Source organism: Corythoichthys intestinalis, chromosome 1 (genome assembly GCF_030265065.1).
Source record: "Corythoichthys intestinalis isolate RoL2023-P3 chromosome 1, ASM3026506v1, whole genome shotgun sequence".
NCBI lineage: Eukaryota > Metazoa > Chordata > Actinopteri > Syngnathiformes > Syngnathidae > Corythoichthys > Corythoichthys intestinalis.
In genome coordinates, this window is record NC_080395.1 from 22,632,640 (window position 1) to 22,654,752 (window position 22,113).

The 22,113-nt window shown below is 40.2% G+C and overlaps 2 protein-coding genes across 6 annotated transcripts in view; one reads left to right on the top strand and one right to left on the bottom strand.

The window, feature by feature from the left end:
* LOC130906696 (serine protease 23-like) overlaps window positions 1-22,113 on the bottom strand; it is a 70,189-nt gene that overhangs the window by 42,170 nt on the left and 5,906 nt on the right. The gene's annotated exons all lie outside the window — the stretch shown is intronic.
* The window catches only part of LOC130906259 (NACHT, LRR and PYD domains-containing protein 14-like), a 26,968-nt gene continuing 4,855 nt past the window's right edge, over window positions 1-22,113 (top strand). The window contains exons 1-10 of one of the 5 annotated variants that reach the window (XM_057820663.1): window positions 1-208; window positions 281-869; window positions 8,388-8,690; window positions 10,387-12,307; window positions 14,986-15,156; window positions 15,303-15,476; window positions 15,612-15,785; window positions 20,895-21,065; window positions 21,212-21,385; window positions 21,536-21,709. In XM_057820663.1, the coding sequence (XP_057676646.1) occupies window positions 8,435-8,690; window positions 10,387-12,307; window positions 14,986-15,156; window positions 15,303-15,476; window positions 15,612-15,785; window positions 20,895-21,065; window positions 21,212-21,385; window positions 21,536-21,709 (3,215 nt within the window). In that variant the 5' untranslated portion in view covers window positions 1-208; window positions 281-869; window positions 8,388-8,434. Of the gene's footprint in view, window positions 870-7,352; window positions 8,691-10,386; window positions 12,308-14,985; window positions 15,157-15,302; window positions 15,477-15,611; window positions 15,786-20,894; window positions 21,066-21,211; window positions 21,386-21,535; window positions 21,710-22,113 lie in introns of those variants that run through there. The other 4 variants (XM_057820581.1, XM_057820418.1, XM_057820498.1 and 1 more) reach the window with 4 other exon arrangements.

Here is a 22,113-nt window from a genome sequence, read left to right on the forward strand (position 1 = left end):
ACTTCCTTCAGAATGAGTCCGTGCAGAAAGTGATTACCTCGGTGTCTTTCCTCCAAATGATTCGTTCACGTCCAACACAACACTAGAGCACTGAGACAAGTCATCACTTGCACACTTTGGAAGAGTCGACTCGACAAGGCAAGTTTTCTCTTGAACTGAAAGGAAAGGCGCAAGTCGCTAGTTCCAAAGTTTGCACATAGCTCCTTTGGTAAGTTAGCATTCTGTCGTGTTATTACGATCGTGTGCCCAAATATTCCTTTCCTTTTCATCTTCTTTTTAGAGAGACAAGGTTTCGTTAGCAGTTACACAACTTCCTGTTGTCTTCAGAAGTGTGACTCAACTCACTGACGCTTGCCAAGCAGTGTTAGTAGCGGCGTTTTTTTTTTTCAATAGTGAGTAATCTAATTAATTACTTTTCCCATATTTGCAACGCCGGTACCGTTACTAAGGATGTGAAGGCGCGCGTTACTACAAATTGGGTGAATGACGCGGGAGACACGGCGAGAGCAGAGCAGGAGGGGGGAGGAGAGAAGGAACTTGTGACACCGTTACAAACGCGATGCTAGGTGCCTCAGAGCGTTAGCATAGATTTCGCATTCTCACTAACATTAGCATTTATTGTGGCAAGTGTCATCTTAAACTCTTGGGCAACTTTTTTTTTTTTTTTTAACATATGTAGTGGATGATGTCGGTGAGTCTTCTTGCTCGCTGAATTGAGTTTGTATTGACGTGCTAGGCCACTAGTGTCTCTTGTTCCTCATTAGTCGCTCTGCCGGAAACCCGGAACACAACATGCCCCACATTAGTTCAGTGGGTAAATTATGAACACAGGATGAAGGGTCACCACGCATACAGTTCGTGGCGTTCAGGTAGGTCAATTTAATTGAAAATAATGGGACTGTTTTCCTGTTGAGTATGCATTATCATCACCAAGTGAGTGTTGTCCTTGTAGATGCTTCAATATAATAATAATTTGTTTTTGTTTTTTATTACCAAAAATAGTCACTTGCCCTAAACCAGGGGTCATGAATTAAAAATCCTCTGGGTCCGAAATTAAAAAACTACAACAATCTCGGGTCCGGAAATATTTTTAATGCTTTGTTTTTTTTCCAAAAAATACAAACGTATTTTTACGTAGCCATGCTGATAATTAGGGCTGTCCCAAATGACTAATTTCCTCCCGATTAGTCAGCCGACTATTTTTACAATTAGTCGACTAATCTAATATATATATATATTTTTACTACTTTATTAATGAATTTTTTGTTGAAGCTTATTAATTAAGTAAAAAACATTTTGGAACACCTATATTGTTCATTAACATATAAATAAATAACATAAATATCAATAATAAATCATAAACAATGACGTCAAATGCTGCTGGCATTAACTAGTGCCAAAAAAATGTAAACGGAAACACTGAGACTTCACCTCTTTTAACAGGAATCAAAACAATTCTTACTCTTTTTGTGGTATGTCATTGTCTATATTATTCTAAATGTTCTAAACCGTTTTCAGAATACTTTGTGTGTGAGTTCAGATGCTTTTTCTGGTGCGCATTCCGCATTTTTTTTTGGGGGGGGCGGGGGGGGGGCAGGGGAAAAACTGTTCAACTTTTGTTTTAACCTGAAAATAGATAAAGTAGAGGGCACACTGAAATATTACCACAATTATTTTGAATGAGAGGCACACATACTCACAGTAACAAAAATTAAATATATAGTATTAATTTTATAGCATACTACTATATGTATATACACAATGATACTTTATAATATAAAGTAACTAACATTAGTGCAGTCATGGATTACAGTAACCAGGCCATTGCTGTTTCCATATATATTTTTATTATATTACAGTATGTATATATTAGAGCTGAAACGAGTACTCGAGCAACTCGAGTAACTCGAGTTTAAAGACTGATCCGAGTAATTTTATTCACCTCGAGTAATCGTTTATTTTGACAGCTCTAAGCATCACGTTTTGCTAGGACTACTTTTAATGCGGGACAACGCGCTGTCACGTGCGGAGAGGAAGAAGGGAAAAAAAAAAAAACTTACCGCAGCCGACAGCCGCCACAAACGACGCCGACGTTGCTAAATACTAGCCCGCACAATGCTACATTGGTAACAGGCAGCGTCTGGCGCGTCTCATAGAGATCACATGTATGTTGAACTAGATGCGAAATGACAGACTCGGCCGCGTCTGGGCAGCGTTTGTAAACAGCCGCCATCTTAAAGCAGTACAGCGCTAAGCGCTAATAAAGAGCGCTAATAAAGAGCGCTAAGCGCTAATAAATAAGATTAACGTTACTGTCGCTACTAGCTCACGGAACGTTAGCCCAGCGGAGGGCTAGGTTTCAATTAATTATGACCACTGTCGATGCGTGGCTAACGTGTCTTACATACAGGCTTTAACATAACATAGCATTGTGGAGTGATGAGGGTGTAAAATAAAAACGTAATCATGCTAACTATCAATTTTAGCTCAGTAGTCATTGCTGGATAAAACACCAAGTAGCACTGGTCCCTAATGTGCTCCAATACAGCCTGTATCATACATTTATTTTGAACACTGCAAAAACTCAAAATCCTATCAGGACTTACAGTTTAGACTAACTTAAAACTTAACTAGAATTTAAAAATGGCTTGACACAAAGAGAAATTCAATTGAAACACGTGGGGAAAAAATCCTAACTTTTAAGTGATGTGTGTTATCAAGCGTAACGGCATTTTTAGGTAAGATATATATATATATATTAATAAGATCTAAAAGTTTTTTGAGTGAAAGCAGTGAATTAGTCTTTTTTTTTTTAATTCTAGTTACACCTGAGATGCAATTGTTGGCTGTTTTCAACAATATACAACGAAAATAAAGACATTGATTGACTGAAAATGGTTCAAGATTAGATGAAATGTCTTGTTTTCTCATGTATATGTATAATTGCTCTTCACCTAAAAATATATTTGTTTTATCCAATTACTCGATTAATCGATAGAATTTTCAGTCGATTACTCGATTACTAAAATATTCGATAGCTGCAGCCCTAGTATATATACAGGATTTATGTATATATTTTCCCCAAGTGGGAGCTTCCATGATCCCAATAAATTTAATATTAAAAAAAAATATATATATATATATATATATATATATATATATATATATATATATATATATAAAATTATATAATTATATAATATATACCGGTATATTAATTATTGTACTAAATAAAAATGCACATTGATACTACACACATAAAGGTACATTCCATTTTAAAAAAACATCGTTAGAAAGTTGTTTGGACTTACAATCCGCTAGCTTGTTGTTTCTTGTTGTCTTCAAAAATTATACTTGGGTGACGGCGCTTCAAGTGTTCGTTCATAGCCGACGTGCTACCGTTGTATGCGAGCTCAGCTTAGCAAAGAGTACACACAGTGGCACCCTCCATATTTTCCTTGAAATAATTCCAGGCTCTGGCTATTCTGGTCCGCTTTTTTCGCTTTATGCCACTTTCACGTGTCACCAATTCTGCCCTTTTTAGTAATTGGTGGTGTTTTCAACTCCTCGCCGTACTGAGGAGTGAACCGGCGATTCACTTGGCTCGTTGTCGTCGGTCCGTCCGATTTTTTCCTCAGGAAGGCGGCGGCGTGCATAAAAACATCGAGAGGCGTCGGATGGGTCTTTATGATTACTTTTATTGACCAAAACAAAAACGTGAGGGATGCAGCAACTGAACTCCGTGCTACCCGCATACTTTCCCAACTCACCGATCTCGCTCCCTCTCTCTCTCTCGCCCACTTTCTTCCTCTTTGCTCAATCTGACAATGCCGGTCACATTGAAATAACAGCGGCCCCCTTGGGGGTGCCAGTAACAACTGCTTGCATCGCAAGCGCCCGCCATTCTAAACTTTATCCGCATGTAATTTTTTTTTTAACCCGTCATTACCCGTCGACGGTATGTTTTGCCCGTCAACGCATTTACGTCATCGATGACGTCGACAACGTCAACTAGTCGGGACAGCTCTACTGATAATTACAACATTCAAAAATGTAAATAAAATATAAAGGGTGCATAAAACTAAAAAAGTGCTTTAATTGAATCATTAAATAGCAACATAAGAGCATGTTCAAGACTTCTTTTTTTTTTTTTTTATTGTGGATGCTGACAGGGGGATTTGCTTTATTTTTTGACAGACCTCTTCTTTTTGCTTTCCATCAACAAAGTTTCAGCAACTAAACTCATACAATCTTTGACAATCGGTGCGTCACTGAAAGTTTTTTTGTTTTGATCCAATATCCACGCTATTCCGAGGGAGAATTCATTTGCGCGTTGCTGTGCAGTAAATAAATGAACCATGAGCCTTGAGGTGCAATCATATTGAGCCCTTAATTCCGCTATTTTTTGAGAACAGAGTTCATAGGGAAACTTTGCAAAAAAAGCAGCGTGCTTCGTCTCACAGTGCCTTTTCAAATTGCTGCTTTTTACAAGCGCTACCGTCTCTGAATGAGTCTCAGATGAGGCATAGCGGTCTTGTGCTGCCGCCAGGTAAAATGGACAAAAATGTGTTGGTCCACTCCTCCTTAAACACTGTTTTCTGCATCAATCTTGCGTAGTTTTGAGCACGCCATTTGCCGTACCTTTTCGCCTCTTCCTCCAACTTTATTAGGCTCAGTTTTGGGCTGTCACTCCGCAGAGTCTGGAAAGCGAGTGTGAGACATGCTGTTCTAAAAATAACTTTCAAATGCGTCACTCCCATTGGCTGGCTAACGCGCGTCACCGCTAAGGTTTTTGTTTGTTGCCTGCCTCCACTCTGCTAACCCACAGAAATAATTTTTGTTCTTGCAACGTGTATTAGTCCAGACAGCTTGAGATCCGGTCCAGACGGCTTAGGGGTCCGGAACCGGACCAAGGTCCGCGGTTCCGTGACCTCTGCCCTAAACCATGGACTTCATAATATGCATGGGGCCGATTCATAGGGGGCCTATCTCCGTCAAAGCTGACTGAGTTGAAACACAGTGAAGGAAACTTGGACCTGTTCCTCCGCTTCCTCTTTTTACGTTGAAAATTCTTGTGAATAAATGCTAAAATCCCTAAATTCTTTATAGATATGGACCTAAAATGGTCTCGATTCCTGGTTGAAAGCAAAAAAAAAAAAAACGTGCAGTTAGCTAGTGCTGCAACGATTAATCGATTAACTCGAGTATTCGATTAGAAAAAAAGATTCGAATTAAATTTTGCTGCTTCGAGTATCCGTTTAATTAAAGAGGCATTGTAATGGTTTGTTTTGTGTTTGCAGTTAGTTTTATTGATTTGGGTGGATACACTGCCCTCTAGTCTGCCTCATTTCATGTGGCTGAATCGAGCTGCTCCCGGTTAAGACCAACATAAGCTAAGTTATTGTTTGAGCTAATGTTTTTTTAATGCATTCATAATTTAGTTTATAGGTATATTAAGCCCTTTTTTTGTGGGAATATGTGTCTGAACCATTTGTTAAGAGCATTGTAAAAAAAAAAAAAAATCATAGCATTTAAGCTAGCGAACTTTTGCTATGTAAGTTGGCAAAATTGTTCTTTTGTTGTACATAGATCCTCAATTATTTATTTTTTATACCATTTGAGGCTCAGCTTAGGTATTTACATTATTTATGTTTTTTTAATCCTATTACTCGATTATTCAAACTAACTAGTTCATCGATTAATCGACTACTAAAATAATCGATAGCCGCAGCCCTACAGTTGGCGTATATTTTACATAAATATTGCGAACTATGATGCCAAAGCACAAAAAAAAAAAAAAGGGGGCAATTAGCATTTCTTTTACGTAAATATGTAACACGTGCTGCTAGTCTTTAAGCCACTGTGGTGCTGCCGCCTTATCAACATAGAGCTTTTTACGTTGAAAATTATTGTGAATATATGCTAAAATCCCTGAATACTTTATGGATATGGACGTAAGTCTCGATTCTTGGTTAAAAGCACAAACACAAAAAAAAAAACGGGAAGTTGGCATTTATTTTACGTAAATATGTTGAATGTGCTGCTAGTCTTTAAGCCCCTGTGGCGCCGCCTTATCACAACAAAGAGCTTTTTACGTTGAAAATTCCTGTGAATAAAGGCTTAAATCCCTGAATTCTTTATAGATATGGACCTAAAATGGTCTCGATTCTTGGTTTAAAGCAAAAAAAAAAAAAACTTTACATAAAATAAATGCTAACTACACTTTTTTTTTTGCTTTTAACCAAGAATCGAGACTGATTGCGTCCATATCTATAAAGAATTTGGGGATTTGAGTATTTATTCACAATAATTTTCACCGGCAATGCTGTTTACATCAGCCGGTCGCTAGCTACATTCACTAATAGACTATCATTGTAATTTGACATATTTGCTAGGGCTGTCAAACGATTAAAATTTTTAATCGAGTTAATCACAGCTTAAAAATTAATTAATCGTAATTAATTGCAATTCAAACCATCTATAAAATATGCCATATTTTTCTGTAAATTATTGTTGAAATGGAAAGATAAGACACAAGACGGATATATACATTCAACATACTGTACACAAGTACTGTATTTGTTTATCATAGCAATAAATCAACAAGATGGCATTAACATTCTGTTAAAGCGATCCACGGATAGAAAGACTTGTAGTTCTTAAAAGACAAATGTTAGTACAAGTTATAGAAATGACATTAAAACCCCTCTTAATGTTTTTGTTTTAATAACATTTGTAAAATTTTCAATCAAAAAATAAACTAGTAGCTCGCCATTGTTGATGTCAATAATTACACAATGCTCATGGTGCATAAAATCAGTCGCACCCAAGCGCCAATAGAGGGAGACAAAAAACACAAGTAACAAGTGGACATGACACTGCTGTCATTTTAATCTGTTTGAGCGGGGCATGTGCGTTAATTGCGTCAAATATTTTAACGTGATTAATTAAAAAAATTAATTACCGCCCGTTAACACGATAATTTTGACAGCCCTAGTATTTACGTAAAATAAACGCTAACTGCACGTTTTGTTTTTTTTTTGCTTTAAACCAAGAATCCAGACTGTTTTACGTCCATATCTATAAAGAATTCTGGGATTTAAGCATTTATTCACAAGAATTTTAACGAAAAAAGCTCTGTCTGTGATTCCACTCGGTCAGCTTTGACGGCCTCGCCAACAATGCAAGCCCCCTATTTATCGGCCCCGCGGCCCGTGTCCCGTTAATACATTATAAAGTCTATGCACAGTGTCTGGGGAGGTGTCCCGTCAATATCATTATAAAATCTATGCCTAAACATTTCTTGAATGACATATCTATAAACCTTATGTGATTGTTTTTTTTTTTTAATCAAAACAACTAGAGCAAATTTAGGAGAGGGAAGAGATTCAGAGCCTCACCTGCATATTGAAATGTATAAGGGGTGTGATGGTACACAGAAGTCACGGTTCAATACATACCTCGGTACGGGGGTCATGGTTCGATGCTGGTTCAGCACAACAAGAAAAACAAATAGGCTTTTATTTCTCACAGCATATGAATGTCAACGTTTGTATACCATTACACTCTTACTATATATAGGTGAATTTTTTAAACATGTAAAATGTGTCACCTACAGCATGTTTTTTGGAATGAAAAAGACAGTTCAGTTCACTTCAATCAGTTAATACTGTATATACATACCGTAATTTCCCGAATATAGGGCGCACCTATGTATAACGCGCACCCCAAATCTACTTGTAAAATCTAGGGGAAATTATTGTACCCATGTATAAAGACGTTAAAGAATGGATCATGTAATAACGTGTAGAACATAAAAAGTAACCTCAGTTACTTTGCCTAGTAACTAATTACTCTTATGTCGAGGTAACGGAGTTACTAACTTAATAACTTCTTGGGAGAAGTCATTTGTAACTTTAATTACTTTTTTAAAGTAAGATTAACAACACTGTTGCCCTGCATTTCCTTATTTTTTGAATAAAATACCTGGTTGAGTATTTATGTTCAAGAGTCATTGGAGAATTTGAAAAAGTAGCATATACGACTCATGGGCTGCCAGATGTTCAATCCATTTTGACTGGGAGGTAGGGATGGGCGATACCACACTTTGAAGAGATTCTATATTGGGGTGGGCATTTACAATTTAATTTAAATTTACAATTTACAATGTAAATAGACATGAAAATAAAGAAAACGCACAAATAATGAGGTGTGTCCAAACCTTTGGCCTTTCAATATCAAAACTAGCCATTTTGTGCCACAATTGTAGCGAACAAAGCGACAAGGGAGGAATGAAGAAGATTGACCCGACGTCCCTTTTTTGCGTCACGTCACTCAAACTGTTTACGAGCTCAAGTTAATCACTCAATAATAGTTGTCGTTCGCAGGTACCAGATTGTAAGTCACCTCGCTCACGCGTTTACAAGGAAGAAGGATGGCTCTGCACAGTGGGCTGAAGGAGCTGCTGTGGAAAACGCTGATGGAGCTAGGGGAAGACGACTTCAAGGCCTTCAAGTTCTTCACAGACCTGCCTCAAAGAGTACTTGAAACCCCCAGCCCGGTGGACATTGCCTACGAGCTGGTGAAGAAACACGGCAAGAACGCTTTGGAGAAGACCATCAAGATTCTGGAGAAGATCAATCACAATAACTTGGCCAAAATGTTGCGTAGCAACACGCTGGAAATAACAGGTTCGTCCCAAAAGTAGCTTCTAAGGGTTACAATGCCAATGACTTGAAAAATGTGGAAGACAACAGTGAAACGAGGAAAAATTAGTTGTATGTAGGCATGTGCCGGTTACCGGTTTCAACGTTTACCGTGGTATGAAAACGTCACGGTTTCAAAACCACTAAAATTTTCCGTCATACCGTAGTACGGTATTCGCTATTTTACAAGTCTCAAAAATGCTGCCAGAAGTATCTTGGAGCGGCGGAGCTCACCCCTCCCTCTCCGGTTGTTGATGTGTGTGTTTCAGTAACGCTATTCTGCCAAACACCAAAAATATAAACACTCCAAACAAAAGGCATACTTTTCTTGAATTTATGGAGGTCTCAAATCATGGTAACTGAAATATACAGTTTTAAAACGTTGTACAATAGTATTTTACACGTGTGAGTAGCTTCATTAGCACAAACACAACAGAATGTGAGGAAGTCATCCATGGAAAAAGTTCGCCAAAAACAAAACACACATTTTCCTTTCAAATTCAAAATACAAATTAACTAAACACTTACAAAGACGAATGTTAGCCTAGTCTTAGCTGGGAGAGCAATTTCGTCGAGGTTATAAATCTCACGGCCACTAAGAAACAAGCTTGAATGAAGGAAAAGGGATAACATCAAAGATCGCTAATTGCGACAGATGATCTTGCCCTAAGCACAAATGTACGCTCGCTGGACAAGGCGAGGTCTCACTCCCAGTGTTTTTAGATGAAACCTTTACACAACAACATTCACATTTTAACTAACTTATCCATTTTTAACTTATTAACTAATGAATTCTGCGTCTTTTTAACACAAAGGCATGACATGTAGACTAGAGTTGACACAGTGGCGGAAAATGGCGAAACTTCACTTGAGCTTTTGCCCCCTCAAAAATAAAACAAAAAAAAAAGTACAGTCAATATTTTTCAATTTTATTTAGAAGTGTTTTTACTTTTTTATAGCAATTAATTTAGTTCTTGCTCCAATCTTGAGCAACCTGAGCTGTGGCTGTGGGTAGTCTGTAAGTTCTATGTATTTTAATTGAAAATATTTTTTGTTTATTTATTTATTTAAGCATAATATTCATGTTCCAATTTGCAAATATTTTCTTAAAAATAAAATAAAAAATCCCAGAATTTTTTTTTTTTTTTTTTACCCATACATCTCAAAATAACACATTTTGGAGCTATAATTGCAATACCGTGATACCGTAAAACTGCGGTATTTTTGCTCACGGTTATCGTACCGTCAAAATCTTATACCGGCACATGCCTAGTTGTATGTTTCACCCGTCACCCGCAATTGTAAAAGAAACCCTGGTCCAGTCTTGCTAAAAGTCAAGAGTTGGAACCATTTTGTTGCACCTCTAATATTAAAGACTGCCATATGGTGCACTTTGTACACTGGAAGACAATTGGAGCGTTATCAGTTTTGATTGTATTAAAAGACATTTGAAAAGTTTGTCTTGTAGAGCTGCTGACAAATTTCATCTGTTTCACTTCTTAAGCTTATAATTCACAAAACCAAGTGAACTATAAGCTGATGAAGAGCTTTCCACAAAAAGGCTTCTTGTCTTTCTGCGCGTGACCTTTCCTTATACATGTCTCTGGTGGCTGTGTGCCCTTCAGTTGGCTGCGAGGTTGTTGATTTTTGCCTATAATGGGTCACCGCTGCTTTCTTGCAGGTGCCGTCTTCTCCGTCCATGATGATGACCAAATTGACAGATTGAAGGAAGGACTGCAAGGCAACCTGCAGAGTTTATACAGCTATGTTCCAGAGGGCAACACTGAGCGCTGGCAGCAGCAGCCTCTAGCGGACAGTTACACGGAGCTAGAAGTTACCTACGGGGCTGACGTCAGCCCAGATGAACGGCATGAGGTCCTTCAGATGGAGACGTGTGCCACCGCGGCCAAGGTGTCTATCCTGCCGTGCGACATCTTCAAAAGCCCTGACAAGAAGCCGCGACCGATACGCACGATTCTCACCGTCGGCTTCGCGGGAATCGGAAAAACCTTCCTGGTTCAAAAGTTTGTGTGCGACTGGGCCAGCGGAAATACGAACCAGGACATACACTTCATATTTCCCTTCACCTTCCGCGAATTGAACACGGATGAAGGGAAAAGCTTCACGCTGGCACAGCTCATTCGACGTTACGTTTGCGAGAGCAGGCACATGAGCGAGGAGACGTTGAACAATATATTTGCTGACCTGCAGATGTCCGGGAAGCGGGACTACGAAAGCAGCAGGATCAAGATCTTGTTTGTCTTGGACGGACTGGACGAGTGCAACTTCAAAATGGACTTAAAGAATGAGATGAAAGTAGACTTGGACGTGACGGAGGCCTACCCGCTGGAGGTGCTCCTAGCGCACCTCATCAAGAGGAACTTGCTTCCGTGCGCTCGGGTTTGGATCACCACGCGGCCCGCCACGGCCCGTGATATTCCCTCCGACCTCATCGACAGCAGAACAGAAGTGAGAGGATTCAGTGATTCCCAGAGGCTGGAGTACTTCAGGAAAAGATTCCCAAATGAAGAGCGCGTCACGAAGCACATCCAGAAATCTCGCACCATCTTCATCATGTGCCACATGCCCATCTTCTGCTGGCTCACTGCCACAGTTCTTCAGGATCATTTGGACAAAGGGAAGGACGGAGAGCTTCCCACAACGCTGACCGACATGTACTCAGAGTATGCTTTGAAACACCTCGAAAACTCCAAGGAAAGACAGAAGACAGAGTATGTCAGTGACGTGAAAGCGCTAGCAAAGCTGGCCTTTCACCACACTATGAAGAAGCGTCAGATTTTCTATGAGAAGGACCTGGCGGACAGCGGCTTTGATTACAGCCGAGCTGCAAAACACTGCGGAATATTCACACAGGTGTTTAAGGAGGTACGTCCGCTGCGGAGAAACCAACAGGGCAAGATGTTTCAGTTCATCCATCTGACCATCCAGGAGTATATGGCCGCACTCCACGTGGTGATGAGCCTCTTCCACGACAACAAGAACGTACTGGCTGATTCAGAGCTGCCACCGGAAGGTGTTTTCCAAGAAGAAGAAGAAAAATCAGAAGAGGTAGAAGAAACAGAAGAAGAAACAGAAAAATCAGAAGAAACAGAAGAAGAGGAAACAGAAGATGAAGGTGATTGGAAAATCACTGAGGTCCAAAGGTCAGCTCTCCAGAAAGCCTCGGAGAGTGAAGGAAACTTGGACCTGTTCCTCCGCTTCCTCTGTGGCCTTTCTTTGCCGTGCAACCAGGAACTAGTGGGGGAACTGCTGAAGGGTCCTCAGAACTGCAAGCCAAGCAAGTCAAAGACAGTCAGGTTGATCAAGGAAAGGATCAAACGGAACCCCCCAGAGAAGAACGTCAACTTGTTCTACTGCTTAAATGAGCTGAAGGACGACTCCTTGCTGAAGCAGTTCAAGAAGAAAAAACGTTCAATACGTTTGAGCTGCCAACCCAAGACAAATGACATGTGGTCGGCCCTGGCCTTCTTCTTACTGACGGATGACGAAACCATGGAGTCCTTTAATCTGCGTGAATACGCCCCATCACCTTTGGGGCTCGAGAAGCTGTTGGTGGTGGTCAAGGCTTCTCAAAAATCAGTGTACGTTCTTTAAAGTGTTCCGAAATCCGAAAGCACAATGGCAAATCCAAAAACAAGTGCAACAAGTCGCAAATCAGGACGACTAAACAAAAAACAAAACAACTGCAAATCACAAAACATACACATAAAGTCCAAAAACAATTGTATCACAGAGCACAACAACAAATCCGAAAACAAAATGAAATGAACGCATTCACTCCCAAAGATGTGTTTGTACTTTTTTTGGAACACTTAGGTTCGCAACCAGAGGCGTATAGAAACAGAAATTTCAGATTTTTAACTGTTCATCGCTGAAGAAGGAAAAAAGTAGAAAAACTTAGGATGAAAGATGCGAATCTAGTTGTTTTTCAGCCAAAATCATCGCAAAGGAACAGAAGACGATGTCTTCTGAAAAATGGCAGGGAGTGAATGAGTTTGGAAACCGAAATGGTTGGCACTGGTGCCGCAGTTGACTCGTGGTTGTGTGGACAAGAGGAAAGACTCATTTTTAGAGGCCTCTTAATACCCGCGTCTATTGCTTTGTTTTGATTTGATGATGGCTTAGTGTGATTCATTGCAAGGATTTAACGCTATTCATCGAGATGAACATTTTTCATTGCTGGCCAGCCCTAATTTCAATGTACAGTAGGGCAAATAAGTATTTAATCAACCACTAATTGTGCAAGTTCTCCCACTTGAAAATATTAGAAAGGCCTGTAATTGTCAACATTGGTAAACCTCAACCATGAGAGACAGAATGTGGGAAAAAAAACAGAAAATCACATTGTTTGATTTTTAAAGAATTTATTTCCAAATTAGAGTGGAAAATAAGTATTTGGTCACCTACAAACAAGCAAGATTTCTGGCTGTCAAAGAGGTCCAACTTCTTTTAACGAGGTCTAACGAGGCTCCACTCGTTACCGGTATTAACGGCACCTGTTTTAACTCATCATTGGTATAAAAGACACCTGTCCACAACCTCGTCAATCACACTCCAAACTACACTATGGCCAAGACCAAAGAGCTGTCGAAGGACACCAGAGACAAAACTGTAGACCTGCACCAGGCTGGGAAGAAAGAATCTGCAAAAGGTAAAACGCTTGGTGTAAAGAAATCAACTGTGGGAGCAATTATTAGATAATGGAAGACATACAAGACCACTGATAATCTCCCTTGATCTGGGGCTCCATGCAAGATCTCACCTCGTGGCGTCAAAATGATAACAAGAACGTTGAGCAAAAATCCCAGAACCACACGCGGGGACCAAGTGAATGACCTACAGAGAGCTGGGACCACAGGAACAAAGGCTACTATCAGTAACACGATGCGCCGCCAGTGACTCAAATCCTGCACTGCCAGACATGTCCCCCTGCTGAAGAAAGTACACGTCCAGGCCGTCTGCGGTTTGCTAGCGATTATTTGGATGATCCAGAAGAGGACTGGGAGAATGTGTTATGGTCAGATGAAACCAAAAAAGAACTTTTTTGTAGAAACACAGGTTCTCGTGTTTGGAGGAGAAAGACTACTGAATTGCATCCGAAGAACACCATACCCACTATTAAGCATGGGGGTGGAAACATCCTGCTATGGGGCTGTTTTTCTGCAAAGGGACCAGGACGACTGATCTGTGTAAAGGAAAGAATGAATGGGGCCATGTATCGAGAGGTTTTGAGTGAAAATCTCCTTCCATCAGCAAGGGCATTGAAGATGAGACGTGGCTGGGTCTTTCAGCATGACAATTATCCCAAACACACAGCCAGGGCAACAAAGGAGTGGCTTCGTAAGAAGCATTTCAAGGTCCTGGAGTGGCCTAGCCAGTCTCCACATCTCAACCCCAGAGAAAATCTGTGGAGGGAGTTGAAAGTCCGTGTTGCCCAACAACAGCCCCAAAACATCACTGCTCTAGAGGAGATCTGCATGGAGGCATGGGCCAAAATACCAGCAACAGTGTGTGAAAAGCTTGTGAAGAGTTACAGAAAATGTCTGGCCTCCGTTATTGCCAACAAAGGGTACATAACAAAGTATTGAGATGAACTTTTGGTATTGACCAAATACATATTTTCCACCATGATTTGCAAATAAATTCTTTAAAAATCAAACAAAATTATTATTATATATTTTTTCCACATTCTGTCTCTCATGGTTGAGGTTTACCCATGTTGACAATTACAGGCCTCTCTCATATTTTCAAGTGGGAGAACTTGCACAATTAGTGGTTGACTAAATACTTTTTTTGCCCCACTGTATAATATATTCCAACTAAGTCAATGATATATGTATGCCAGCAGAGAAAATGTTTACTTAAATTTCATTCTGAAACACTGGAAAATTCAGAATCTTGAAGAATGTCAAATGCTTCGAAATTCAAGTAAATTCCAAGTTTCCATCTTAAATGGAAAAACAAAAGGAACGATTCTCTCATCTTGGTCATTCGAGACAAACGGCCTTGTTGACGACAATCAAAACAAATGAAGACTGCGTTACAGCCAGCACGTGAGCGTTCCTGTTGCTGACATCATCAATAGAAAATAGAATGCATAGTATCGATAAATAAAACGATTACGGTAGTTCTCAGATTTGTCATTGGGTTTTGCTCTGTTTTATTTATTAATATCATTATGATTCAGGACAGCATACTAAAATCGGCAGGTGTTATGTTTAGCTCGCCCTCACTTCATCCTCCTGCCTGTGTTCTCTAGTCTATTCGGATGTCGCCTGGACAAACGCAGCTGTCACCTGCTGGCTTCCGTTCTCAGCTCTCCATCCAACCTGAAGCATCTGGACCTGAGATATAACAAACTGTCGGACGAAGGGGTGGAGATCATCTCGAAAGGACTTGCCAGTCCACATTGTATCTTACAAGACCTCAAGTAAGGAGCTCCTCCAGCTCATAATCTTTTGTTCCGGTCGACCAATCAATAGGATCACTGCTTTTACGTGCTTTTAACGTAGACAAAACGTTACTTTCAGTTGAACCTCCATAACTTTAACCAGATAATTAACTCATTTGTTGCAGGCTGAACTACTGCATTATCACCAATAAAGGATGTGTTTTTTTGGCTGAGGCTCTCAAGTTAAGCACCTCCCATCTTCAAGAGCTGGACCTGAGCTCTAACAACTTGTTGGACGAAGGGGTCGAGATCCTCTCGAAAGGACTGGCCAGTCCACACTGCATCTTACAGGTCCTCAAGTAAGGAATTCCTCCTGTGGGTCCGGTCAACCAATCAATAGAATCACTGCTATTATTAGCCAAGGAAACGACAGACAAAACGTTACTTTGAGTACCTTCATAACTTTAACCAGGTAATTAACTCATTTGTTGCAGGCTGGAACACTGCGGAATCACAAAGCGAGGATGCGTGTTTTTGGCCGAGGCTCTCAAGTTAAACCCCTCCCATCTTCAAGGGCTGCACCTGGGCAGGAACGGTCTGTCGGACGAGGGGGTCGAGATCCTCTTGAAAGGACTGGCCAACCCACATTGCATCTTACAATACCTCGCGTAAGGAGCTCCTCCCGTTCATAATCTTTAGTGGTTCTGGTCGACCAGTCAATAAAATCACTGCTGTTGTTAGCAATAGGAACGATTCACTGATCGTGGTCGTACAAGATGAACTGTCAGGATGCGTAGACAAGGTGGACCCAAATGCAGGGGAACGGGGAGCCGAGGCAAGGTGGCGATCAACTCAAAAATGTTTTAATAATCCAAACAAAAACACAAATCTCAAACAAAAGTCCAGGGCATCCAAAACACCAAGGCAAACAAAACTCAGGGTACTAACAAAAGTATCAAAACTTACTTTAAGACGAACAAAGGATGGGATGGTGAAATAGACAATGGGATTGACATGGGGTAACAAGACAATGAAACACAGGTGGATGATAGAAGAGGCAGCGGATTGGTCAAGAGACAATGACATACCTGTCAAGTTGTACGGTTTCGGCGTAATTTGTACAAGTGAGCACTGAGTTTTAAATGTGTACGCCATACATTCAAAATCTGTACGTTTTTCGTGCATTACGTTTTTTTTTTTTTCTCCGTTCGGATTTTGTCACCGTTTCGGCAATGAGACAATGCGCATTATTATACGTTACTACGTTAGTTGGATGACGTGAAAAAAGTCAGAGACAGACAGAGAAGAGCGGGAGTGGGAAAGAGGGAGTTGTGACGCCGTTGCAAACGTGATGCTAGGCTAGGTGGCTCCAATAATACTTGACTGGAGCAGACAGCCTACAATCTACGGCCACAAGATGCTACGCTAGATATCACATATATATATGAACTAGGTGCGAAATGATACACGTGCCGCCGTTGGTAAACAGCCACCATCTTAAAGCAGTAGATGTCTCAGAAAGGTTCTGTTGTAGTGAACCTTCCTAGCAAACCTAAGTAACTTTTTATCTAAAATACTCCTAAATCGGCAAAATCTTGACTTGAATCTATCTTTAAATTAAAGATGTCGGTCCGATCACGTTATTTTCAAAGTATCTGAATCGGCAAAAAAATATCGGACATGCCTTTTTTAAATATATATATATATATATATATATATCAGGGGTCGCGTTAACCGAATATTTTGCGTCGTTGACCGATTTTTTAAAAACGGTGACGGAAAAAACTGAAGTCCATCCTTCATTTTGACAGGTTGCAGTTCACACCCCAGACCACAGGGTGGCGAGTGGGCATATTAATTAGCTATTGTCTCTCTTGATGCATGACATCGTTGGCTTTACTCTGAAAAATGTCAAGGCAACTGAGTGTCCGAAGTTTCTTTAAAAAGCCCCAAAACGACAATTGTGTTGATAAAAGAGGTGAAAAAACGGACTGCACAAGCGGGCATGCAATACAAGTCCATGCGCACCAGGAGGAAGACTGCGTTCAGGCCACAGCAGGTGAACTATTAATTTCATTGTTCCATACCTACCTGGGCCACAGTCGGCTGTTTTTGTCACTGCGGAGAAAAAGTTACATATTCATCTGCTTGATGTGTGATGGCACGGTGTGGATTCTCTGTTAAGATTGTTCGGACAGAATATTCATTTGAATGAAAACTAAATACTAGTGATGGGACGAAATGGGCCGAGGTTCCGAAGCTTGTGTCGAGTAATGGGAGGGGGTGTTTCCACGAAGCTTGTAGCGAGGCGCGCGTCATTTCGGCAGAACCCGGAAATGATGTCGTGAGAAGCCTCGCCGGCCGGCTGAATCTAATGAACACTTCGGAAGTGATCCGACGTTCGGCGCGCATTGCAAACACAGTAGGCTACAGACTGCGGTATACATTTGTTGCAAAACGCAATGGCGATCGCCTGTTATCTCACATTTTGTGCATTTCGGGCTCCTGTACTTGTTACATGATCTGTGCGCAACAGTGCAATCTTTTTTCGAGCCTTGTCCTTTGCTTGCGATGGAAACTGCGCAAAAAAAGCGACCTTCCCCTGTATGGGAACATTTTCATTTGATTGCTTTCAATAAGGTAAGGGAAAAGAACTACATTAATATAAATGTGAGTGTGTGTACCTATCTGAACCAAACATCAACAGAATGAACGATCCATTAGTGTACTGGGAGGCACAAAAGAATACCTACCCAGATTTATATAAACTGGCACTCACATTTATCTGCACCCCAGCTTCATCTGTGCCTTGTGAAAGAATATTTTCTAAAGCTGGTGAAATATTGTCCAAAAAAAGAAACCGTTTAAAGCCAGCCACTGTGGGAAAGCTATTATTTCTCAACAAAAATTTATAACAAATTATCCTTAGCACTTGTTGTATTTTGTTCACATACTAAATTACTAACATAAGCACATTCATATCTTTGTCATAATCAAATAACCATTGAATTCTTAACAATGTTGACCACTTGGGCTTGTAGACCAGGGGTCTCCAACCCAGTCCTCAAGGCCCACTGTGGGTCCTGGTTTTTGTTCCAGCTGATCCAGCAGAGACAGTTGAACCAATGAGGCTTCTGCTAAAACAAGCCACACCTGACTTCAATCAACTGATTGCACTTGTAAAACACCAGATTGGGGAAAAAGTGTTGTCATCTTGTTTGGTAAGAATGAAATCCTGCACCCACAGTGGGCCTTAGTGGAATAGGTTGGGGACCCCTGTTGTAGACCACTTGATGGCACCATAGAGTAAATGAAGCACAATGAAGCTTTGCTACATGTGCAAACCGATTGGCTGCAAAGCTTCATTGCTTCATGAGGCTTCATTTGGCCATCACTACTAAATACTGTTGAAGCGGTATGCAATGTTAAGAGTCTTGTTAGCTCGAATTGCTGTGTCCAACCGCTGTAGCTTTGCTGCTCTCTGTGAACTCTATTCACGCCGGAACGCGCGCGGCTCTTAAATGTCTCTGTCACGTGACTGTGTCGTAGCCGGTAACGCGCTCGGCCAAGTGGACACACAATTACGGAAGGTGAATTATGCCAAACAAAGGGTCACCACAATGTCATTATCATCATTTAAAAAATTTAAGTGACTGGTAAAAATAGATTATGACCGGATTTTTATTACCCTGTCAGTCAAAATGACAGACAACGAAAAAGTCTAGCGCAACCTCTGATATATATATATATATATATATTTTTTTTTAATCGTTTTCTAATTGTATTTAACGTTACAGACAAAATGTCTTACACTCATCCAGAGTAGTTTTGGCTTAAAGTAGGGCTATCAATTTTTTTGCGTTAACGGCGGTAATTAATTTTTTAAATTAATCACGTTAAATAATTATAACGCATGCGCTGCACGACCCACTCACGCATTGTCGCATTCAATCTATAAAGACGCCGTTTTACCTATAGATAGCGCTAAAGGGCAGCGTATAATGAATAGAGAGAATTTTGGCAGCCTTTGGAGCCATTTTTTATGTGGCTAAAGCCTTACAATACCTCTCTCAGCAATTAAAAATAACGTGGGAGACAAGAGAGGTAGAAGTTGATCATTTTCTTAACACCCTATGTTCTTTCCTAACGCTGAGAAGATATATCAATTGGTGCCCCTACGCACAGTCATGGCTGCACTTCCCATCATGCATTTGGGCAGAAGTTAAATGGCTGCAGTATCATTTACTGAAAGCTCAACAAATACACTAGATGGCAATATTTAGTCACAATATACAAAGTCACATTTATCCTTTAAGAATTTCAAGTCTTTCTATCTGTGGATCCCTCACAGAAAGAATGTTAATAATGTAAATGCCATCTTGAGGATTTATTGTCATAATCAAGAAATACAGTACTTGTGTACTGTATGTTGAATGTCTATATTCGTCAGAGTTTCATTCATTTTTTTCTTAATGCATTGCCAAAATGTATATGATCAGGAAAAATTTTCGGGAATGATTGGAATTGAATCGGGAGCAAAAAAAAAAAGCAATCGGATCGGGAAATATCGGGATCGGCAGATACTCAAACTAAAACGATCGGGGTCGGATGGGGAGCAAAAAAACATAATCGGAACAACCCTACTTTAAATGATGAAACAGTTTTAAAACTTTACAATTCACTTGTCGAAAGTAGACAGAAGGGAACTAATGCAAAAACAGGAGCAATTTTAACTACTATAACGGTTGATTCACAACATTAAATGACTTCCAAACATAGCAAAGGTTACTGTTTTTTTTTTGTTTTGTTTTGTTTTTTTTTTAAATGAAGGAAAAAAACATGAAAGGTAACACCAGTTACTTTGCCAAGTAACTAATTACTCTTACATTCAGGTAACTGAGTTACTAACTCAATTACTTTTTGGGAGAAGTAATTTGTAACTGTAATTAATTACTTTTTTAAAGTAAGATTAACAACACTGGTAATAAAGATGAAGTCTGCAGAATGAAAAGCTATGCTGTGACGAAAGAAATGTTCCCTGACTCAAAGATTGCTTCGGTAAGTTAATTTTATCAACTGACCTTTTTTTAATTTACAATTGGACACACTAGCGAACTACCTTCAAGTCAAGCTGAATTGCGAGCCGAAGTGCCATGAAGTGCAGCCATCACAAGACATGATAGAAATTGCCAAAAGTGCTACATACATACAATTATAACAAAAGTCACTGTTAAATTTTAGTAATCATGATGTAGCTGAAGATAATGATCACACCAGGCACTATGTGACCAATATTACCAATAAATTCATAATATTTTAAAAATTGAGTTTTATTTTTGTTTCATATTGCACGCTATTTACAAAGTTGTAAGATTAGTCACCATTTTGTAAGGGCATACGTCACAATTTGTAAGATTGCCAACGGCCTCGGGTTGACAGGTATGCAATGAGCAGGCCACAACTGGCGAAATCAATGGGTATTCACATGGACAAGAAACAATAGGGCAAAAACTTAACGAGACATAACTCAAGCCATGACACGAACGTCCTTGTTGACGACATCCAAAACAAACGAAGACTGTCACAGCCAGCACATGAGCGTTTCTGTTGGTGAAATCATCAGTAGAAAATAAATAATATCGATAAAATGAACAGTTTTCAAATTCGTCATTGGGTGTTGTGATTTGCTCTTATTTATTAATATGGTTCAAGGCAGCATCTTAAAGTCAGCAGGCGTTATGTTTGGCTCACGTCTGCCTCCTGCCTGTGTTCTCCAGTCTTAGTGATTGTCGCCTGGACAAAGGCAGCTGTCGCCTGCTGGCTTCCGTTCTCAGCTCTCCATCCAAAATGAGGCATCTGGACCTGAGTCATAACGAGCTGTCGGATGAGGGGGTTGAGATCCTCTCGAAAGGACTGGCCAGTCCACACTGCATCTTACAAGACCTCAAGTAAGGAGCTCCTCCTATTCATAATCTTATGGGGTCGACCAATCAATAGAATCGCTGTTGGTCTTAGCCAAGGAAAAGGCAGATAAAACGTTACTTTCAATAGAACCTTCACAACGTTAAACAGGTAATTAACTCATTTGTTGCAGGCTGGAACGCTGCGGAATCATGAAGCGAGGATGTGTTTTTTTGGGTGAAGCGCTCAAGTTAAACCCCTCCCATCTTCAAGAGCTGGACCTGAGCAGCAACGTTCTATGTGATCAGGGGGTTGAGATCCTCTCAAAAGAACTAGCCAGCGCAAACTGCATCTTAAAAGTCCTCAAGTAAGAAGCTCCTCCTCTTCATATTCTTCTGTGGTTTCGGTCGACCAATCAACAGAATCACTGCTGTTATTAGCCAAGGAAAAGGCAGACGAAACATTACTTTCAGGAGAATCTTGGTAACTTTTAAAGGTAATTAATTTTTTTTTGCAGGCTGGACAACTGTGGGATCACCAATAAAGGGTGCGTTTTTTTGGCCGAGCCTCTCAAGTTAAACCCCTCCCATCTTCAAGAGCTGGGCCTGAGCTCCAACAATCTGTCGGACGAGGGGTTCGAGATCCTCACCAAAGGACTGGCCAGCCCACACTGCATCTTACAGTTCCTGGGGTAAAGAGCTCCTCCTGTTCATTATCTTCTGTGGTTCCGGTCGACCAATCAAAACAATCACTGCTGTTTAGAGTTGTTCCGATCATGTTTTTTTTTGCTCCCGATCCGATCCCGATCGTTTTAGTTTGAGTATCTGCCGATCCCGATATTTCCTGATCCGATTGCTGTTTTTTTTTTTTTTTTTTTTTCTCCCGATTCAATTCCAATCATTCCCGATAATTTTTCCCGATCATATACATTTTGGCAATGCATTAAGAAAAAAATGAATAAAATTCGGACGAATATATACATTCAACATACAGTACTGTATTTGTTTATTATTACAATAAATCCTCAAGATGGCATTTACATTATTCACATTCTTTCTGTGAGAGGGATCCATGGATAGAAAGACTTGTGACTAA